The sequence below is a fragment of the Phanerochaete carnosa genome, assembly GCF_000300595.1.
Source record: "Phanerochaete carnosa HHB-10118-sp unplaced genomic scaffold PHACAscaffold_12, whole genome shotgun sequence".
Lineage (NCBI taxonomy): Eukaryota > Fungi > Basidiomycota > Agaricomycetes > Polyporales > Phanerochaetaceae > Phanerochaete > Phanerochaete carnosa.
In genome coordinates this window covers 806,868-813,717 of record NW_006767639.1, presented here as the reverse complement: position 1 = coordinate 813,717, position 6,850 = coordinate 806,868, and the positions used below count along the sequence as shown (strand labels likewise).

At 56.1% G+C, this 6,850-nt stretch overlaps 3 protein-coding genes across 3 annotated transcripts in view; 1 reads left to right on the top strand and 2 right to left on the bottom strand.

Annotated features, from left to right (window-relative positions):
• PHACADRAFT_178792 (uncharacterized protein) overlaps window positions 1-339 on the top strand; it is a gene marked incomplete at both ends in the record, with an annotated part of 1,470 nt that extends 1,131 nt beyond the window's left edge. Inside the window, one exon of the mRNA XM_007401302.1 lies at window positions 115-339. Coding sequence (XP_007401364.1) covers window positions 115-339 — 225 coding nt within the window. The remainder of the gene's footprint in view (window positions 1-114) is intronic.
• A 338-nt stretch (window positions 340-677) lies between these two features.
• On the bottom strand, window positions 678-2,003 carry PHACADRAFT_105340 (uncharacterized protein; the record flags this gene model as incomplete). Its single annotated transcript, XM_007401301.1, has 4 exons — window positions 678-776; window positions 840-1,213; window positions 1,269-1,720; window positions 1,777-2,003. 4 exons carry the CDS (start codon window positions 2,001-2,003, stop codon window positions 678-680), a joined length of 1,152 nt encoding a protein of 383 aa, XP_007401363.1.
• An 895-nt stretch (window positions 2,004-2,898) lies between these two features.
• PHACADRAFT_264752 (uncharacterized protein) lies at window positions 2,899-6,455 on the bottom strand. Its single transcript, XM_007401300.1, has 4 exons — window positions 6,178-6,455; window positions 6,003-6,122; window positions 3,779-5,947; window positions 2,899-3,723 (listed from the first exon to the last, which is right to left on the bottom strand). Exons 1-4 carry the CDS (start codon window positions 6,340-6,342, stop codon window positions 3,217-3,219), a joined length of 2,961 nt encoding a protein of 986 aa, XP_007401362.1. The 5' UTR covers window positions 6,343-6,455; the 3' UTR covers window positions 2,899-3,216.
• Window positions 6,456-6,850: the final 395 nt, after the last annotated feature.

The window sequence follows — 6,850 nt, the reverse complement described above, 5'->3', positions numbered from 1 at the left end:
GGGCTTAGACTCGACATCTATGCTAGAGACTTGATGCTCTGCAACCTGTCAAAGGGAGAGTATGTTAGGAACGATGCGTGCATGGAGCTCAACAAAATTGATGGCGACGACAAGACGGAAGTGGACCTCGGCCTGAATCTGTTTTCCTGCAGCTGTCGGTCCACGGACAACTCCTGCTCCATGGCGCAGAGCATATCGGATCGACTTGTGACGGGACCGTGGGCCGGCGACCGGTTCGAGATCGTTCCTAAGGAGAGGATGGAGCGCAACACTGAATGGAAGGACATTACAGAGGAAGCTATAGCTTTGCTTCGTGAAATTTACGAGAGCGAGCGTTGATGCAGATGGGCGGGTGGTCTTTTAATTTACAGCTCGCGGAAAGTCTATACATGTATGCTCTTAGGAAGAAGCCTCGAATTCTACCAGCTATATTGATTTTAGGTTGAAACTTCGCCAGTTGCAGCATTTCCCACTGGGGTAGCGCATACAGTAAATTTGCGAGCCAATTGTGGAGGTCTTCTCAAGTGACGGCAACGCATGTCTGACTTCATCTCTGATTCGCCGCAAAGATACGATAAGCTACACAATGACAGCGTCGGCGCTAGTAGAAATCGAGGCAATATATTCCAGACCCGCTGACAGTACCTCATCTCAACCGGGTAAACAAGACCTCACGCCTACTTTGTCGAGGGCTCAGGCTTGATAGGGCCAGCCTTCGGCCACTTCTGGAAGTGACCGGCGGACTTGAACAGGAAACCATAGTCTTCACCATCGCCCTGTGCACAACCCAAGTTAGATGTGGCTCTGCCAGCGGACGCATAAATGGACCAAACACTTACAAAGCCGGGGTCGTAAGGGAATCCCTTGTGGAGCGGCACGACGTTGTCCAGGCGCGCGATCTGCTCGTCGCTCAGGCGGATCGACAGCGCCTCGATGTTGTCGTGCAGGTGCTCGACCTTCCGCCCGCCAATGATGGGGAAGACGTGCGGCGCCTTCTGCATGATCCACGCGATCGCGACCGACGTGATAGCCTTCGCTCCGACCTCCTTCGCAACTTGCTCGAGCTCGAGGCAGACCTTGCGTTCCTCGGGCGTGCGCTTCCAGTCTGCGAAGAGCTGGCGACCCTGCTCTCCGGACTCGAGGCGGCGTTGTTCTTCGGCGTCGGTACGGATTTTCCCCCCGGCGAGGACGTTCCACGGCGCGATGGCCATGCCTGATGAGCCAGTCGTCGGCATACGTTCAGGACAACGTGGATCAGGAGGACACACCTTGGGCGACGCACATGGGCAAAATGTCGCGCTCGAGGTCGCGGTCCATGATGCTCCACTTGCCCTGGTAGATCGAAAACGGTGTCTTGCCCATGCATCGCGCGTACGTGTTCGCTTGCGCGACGATCCATGCGGGCGTGTCGGAGATACCGAGGTACAGGACCTTGCCCTGTTGGACGAGAGTGTGCAGGCCGTCCACTACCTCCTCCACAGAGGTGGCATAGTCCCACCAGTGGACATAGAGGATGTCGATGTAGTCGGTACGAAGCTTCTCGAGGGACGCAGCGACGGAGACGTGCATGGACTTGACGTTGTTGCCGACGAAGGTGCTGTGCTGGCCGCCCTTTCCACGACGGAAGTTGGTCGTGTACTTGGTGGCGAGCACAATCTGGTCGCGGATGCCGCGCTGCTCCATCCACTCGCCGAGGAATTCCTCGGAAGACTCGTCTTGGCTGTGAGGACGTTAGTCACCGCGCGTCGGGCATTGCGCAACCAAACGGCGACTCACTAGGCATTAGCGGTGTCGATGAAGTTGCCGCCGGCGCTGTAGAATGCGTCCAGCAGCTTGAAACTGGATTCTTTGTTCATGCTGCCAAAGCCAAACGGATGCCACTTGTCGCCGATGCTCATGGCACCCAGCTGAATGGGCGAGACATGTACACCCGCACGAGAGGAAAGCTGCCTATGGATGCCGAGCTTGGTGGTAGGTAGAGGAGGGGGAGCCCAAGCAGACATTGTGTGTATGACAGTAAGAGGTATTTGCTGAGTTTGGGGAGATGTGAAATTGGTCAATGTCGAGCATGTCGACGAGGTTTTATATGTAGCCCAGCGGTTGAGGACGATTCATAGCTCTAGCTGGGACAGAGTGACTTGAGAGAAGAGAATCCAGTGGTGCGGGAAATGACTACTCTGGAATGTTTGCTGAGTCACAGGCTCACCGGGCTATAGCAGGACACGGCAGGGGTTGACGTGTGCTGGTCGGCATCCTCAGTGGCGACGTGCGCAAAAAAATCCCTTTCCCACCACAGAAAGGAAGCTCTTCGCGGGACAGCCGATTTCCGCTGCGAACGAGTTGGTTTACGTGATCTCATGCCGACAGACGCGAGGGGACGCGAGGCCGCGCACCTCGGCATCCGCAATGTCAAGAGCGACGGAGGGCCTTAATAACTCGTGCTGCGGCTCGGCAATCCGTGGATGAGTCTGACCTCGCAAAGTCGGATTCCCGATGTATCGGCAATTGTAGCAGATCAAACTTCGAGATGCTGGCACAGTGGACGCTTTGATTAGTCACTACGATACAGCTCACAAGCTTTGTGGCGCACCGATCAATGCATCACGGCGAGGCGACCCGCCGAGCGGGATGGGTGATACATGGATACCTGCGCGAGAAGCGGGAGATCTGTGGTTGCCGAGTTTGGCGGGAGGCAGAGGAGAGGAAACCCGGGCTCAAGCAGACATTGCGGCTAAGGAGGTATACTAGGCTGTGCAAGAGGCAGCGGCGGGGAGATAGTCAACATTAAAGCTGAGCATATCGACGAGCTAAGATCTTTAAACGTTGGACAGCGGTTAGTGAGCACAACCTGCAGCTGGAACTGTGCAGGAATATCTGAGCGGAAAGCTTGGGATTAAAGCGATAACATACTGTAGTTGATGATCCTACTCGAGGCCAGGGATAAGCTAACAGCCATAAATAACTCGTAACCATACGTGAACACAGATAGATCTACAGAAGATTGACTAGCACGTGTCTTACCAGCCAGGAAAAAAAGTACGGTTGCAATCGAAAAATTGAGCCTACGTCCACCATACTCCATGCCAGAGGAACCGACATCCCAACGTGAAAAAATTACTAGTATTACAAGAAAGTATGAGAATCGGGTCCAAGCAATGCTCGACCAGGATAGAATAGGAATAGAGATACATCGAAAGACGCAGCAAGTACACCAAGCTAGACTTCATTCATTTCCACAGGTAGCTGGGTATATCCCGCCGCCTTGCGTCTTCTAAACAGGTCCCTGAAGCCGTCCCACTGTTCATGGAGTGCCGCCTTGAGCGCGTCGAGCAGAGTCCCCTCCGACATAGCCACCTCGCCGGGAAGAACACTTGACGGCGGACGCGTCCAGAAACGGAGCATGAGCGAGCTCGTGACGACGCTCACGGAAGAGAACGCCATGGCTGCGCCGGCCATCATCGGATGCAGGTGCAGGCCGACAGGCAGGAAGAGACCCATCGCGAGCGGGATGCCGAGAACGTTGTAGACGCACGCCCAGACGAGGTTCCGCCGGATGGCCGCGAAGATGGAACGCGAGAGGTGCAGCGCGGCGACGACATCTAGCAGGTCGGAGCGAACGAGGACAATGTCAGCAGCCTCGATTGCGACCGAGGTTCCGGATGACAGCGCGACGCCGACTGACGCCGCGACGAGTGCTGGCGAGTCGTTGATACCGTCACCAACCTTTTAATCAAATTCCCGTTAAATGGGCCAAGTGCTAGAGCTCAGAAACACGCACCATAGCAACACCCCCGCCGTATTTCTCCATGAGCTCCGTCACTACGGCCGCTTTACCCTTTGGACTCATACCCGCCCAAACGTGGTCGGGTCGTATTCCAACCTGCTTCGCGATCGCCAACGCAGTGCCCTTCGCGTCTCCGGTCATCATATTAACCTCGACACCCATGGCCTCGAGAGCTTTGATGGCCTGTGCCGATGACCGCTTGGGCGCGTCCGCGAGCGCAATAGCACATACGATGGTCGGGTGCGTCGACGGCGCTGTCGCGATTGAAACAAATATGGCAGTGCGTCCCTGATCTTCTTCAACAGCATCAAACGTCGAGAGCGCCGCGGGCAGCCGGACTTCATCCGACTGCGAAGCGAAACGTGCGTTGCCAACGAAAACAGTGAACCTCCCTGTGGAGTCAGCGATGGTTGCGGTGGCCTTGACACCTGCACCTGTAATGCTCTCAAAGGTTTCCAAGGTGACCTCGCGCGAGTTGAGCGATGCACGGCCAAGAACCTCCTTGCCGTACGCCGCAACGGCCTTGGCGAGTGGGTGCTCCGAACGCGCCTCCGTCGCCGAGACGAGGGCAATGATGTCTGCGCGTGTGAGGTCGGCCTGCACGAGCGTCGAGAGTGGTGCGTCCGGGAGAGGAGCGCTGCCATCAACATGGGCACGGGCGTCGTCATAGACTTCTTCATACTCGGAGTGAGCCCAAGACCATTGGGCGACGGTCATCCTGCCTTCGGTGATTGTGCCAGTCTTGTCCAGCATGATGTGCTTGATACTACGGCTAGCTTCAAGAGCACGACCACCTTTGATAAGGATGCCATTCTTCGCGCCCATGCCAGTGCCGACCATAATTGCAGTCGGTGTACTGAGACCAAGGGCGCAGGGGCACGCGACAACGACGACTGAGATGCAGAGCTGGAGACAAACGGCCAGTCTGGAGGCGTGGTGCCGGAACATGTCAGGAAGATAGTCCTCGCCAACTATATGTGAGATGATCATCCATCCCGTGAAGGTGATGAGAGACAGTGAAATGACAGTGGGGACGAAGTATCCGGCGACTTTGTCGGCGAAAGCTTGGATGGGTGCCTTGGACGTCTGCGCTTCCTCGACAAGCTTGACGATTTGCGCCAACGCGGTGTCCTTGCCCGCCCGCGTGACCACCATATCAAACGTTCCCAACCCGTTGACGGTACCTCCGATGACACTGTCGCCTGGCTGCTTGAGCACCGGCAAAGGCTCGCCGGTGACGGCGCTCTCATCAACCGTAGACGAGCCCCGCAGCACAGTGCCATCAGCAGGGATCTTATCTCCCGGAACCAACTTCACGGTGTCTCCAGCCTGTACAAGCTCCGTGGGAATCCTCTTCTCCTGTGTGCACGCCGGTGCGTCGGTATAGATAGTAGCCATGGATGGAGCGAGCGCCATCAAGTCCGTGAGTGCAGCGCTTGTGCGACCCTTCGCACGGTTCTCCAGAAAACGGCCGAGCGAGACGAACATGATCAGCATGGTGCTGGTATCGAAGAAGACGAAGGGGTAATAGTCCGGGTCGGTGTTGAAGAGTGCGGCAAGCATGGCGAAGAGGGAGTAGAAGTATGCCGCAGAGGTACCAAGCATGATTAGTACGTCCATTGTCGCGCCGCCGTGCTTCAGAGCCTTCCAAGCGTTGTTGTAGAACTTGCCGCCGATCCAGAATTGTGCCGGGGTGGTGAGTAAAAGGATGATGAAGTCGCCGAGGTATATGCCGTGGTATAATCGCGTGCTAAATAAGGCGTGTAGCCATGGTATCTGCATTGAGATCATACTGATGAAGAAGACTGGGGCCGCAAAGCACACGCTCCAATAGAAGCGAGTCTTCCACTCTCGGATTTCCTTCATGCGCGTCAGCGACTGCATCTGGGTTGCATCCTGTTCGTCAGAGAGCATCGCGTCGAAGCCCAGCTCCTCGATGCGCTCGACTATTTCCCTAGGTCCGACAAGTCCTCGGTCGAATTCCACTTTGCATGTTTCCGTGGCCAACGAGACAGCGACGCTGTTAATTCCGGGTAACTTGGCCAGTTCCGTCTCGACCGTCGAAGTACAAGACGAGCATGTCATGCCATATATTCGAAGTGTGGCAACATCAGATCGAGCCGGCGGTATCAGCGTAGCGTCGAAGCCAATGTCAGATATTTCCTAATAAGGCTCCGTCAAGCTCAGACCTGGAAGATTGACCGGTGGTTGCACTCACTTCAGCAATTTTCTCTACGGTCCACTTCTCGATGTCATACTCGACGACGGCTCTCTCTGCGAGCAAGGCGACCTTGACCGAATGAATCCCAGGCTGGTTCCGGAGCACACTCTCGATAGACTGCGGAAAGCTTCAGCGTCGTGCCGAGTCCATGGGGACAATGCAGCGTGCGCACCTCGACACAAGCCCCACACGTCATCCCCTCTATCCGGAACTCACTCTTCTCCGAGAGATTAAGCCCGCCAGAGGACCCTTCCTCGTCCGGAGTGAGCGGGAGTGCGAGCTTGCTCTCCGGCGCATCCTTTTCGGTGCCTAGGAGATTGGTGAAGAACGCAGACATGGCGAGTTGGAAGTATCAGGACAAGGTAGGAGACAACGAGAAGTGCTGGCCGTACTGGCCGGAAATATTAGGGAAGAGATTCGGTGCGCCTGCGCTGTGGAAGGGTGTGGTCGATGTGGGAGCTTACACAGCCTTGGTAAGGCCCGACCTGCGTTACAGCGGCAAACGCCCGCCCATCTTATCTGAAAACCCTTTTTATCAGATAAGTATTTATCAGAAACGTCATGTTCCGTTCCCATACAGTATCCGCGCTAGTGCTAGGCTGCGTCGAAGCTGCGACGTTCGCACAACTTCCACTTCCTTCTCACCGCCAACAGCCAACACGACATGACAGAACAAACGGACACAGGAGCTGCCGCTGTCCCAGTTGAGGCAGCCCCTACAGCGACAACGACTGCTGCACCCGCTCAACCCGCTTCAAGGCTTGAGGCCGAAAGTGCGGCAACTCCGACGGCTATCGAGCCTCAGAATGCGCTCACGAAGAAATTCACCGAGCAAGAGTGGACCG

Excerpts from the sequence above, each read along its gene's own strand:
- PHACADRAFT_264752 (XM_007401300.1), bottom strand. The coding sequence starts at position 6,342 with ATGTCTGCGTTCTTCACCAATCTCCTAGGCACCGAAAAGGATGCGCCG. Across the intron at positions 6,123-6,177 it reads CGTGTGGGGCTTGTGTCGAG|TCTATCGAGAGTGTGCTCCG; the intron begins GTGCGCACGCTG and ends AGCTTTCCGCAG. Across the intron at positions 5,948-6,002 it reads CCGTAGAGAAAATTGCTGAA|GAAATATCTGACATTGGCTT; the intron begins GTGAGTGCAACC and ends GAGCCTTATTAG.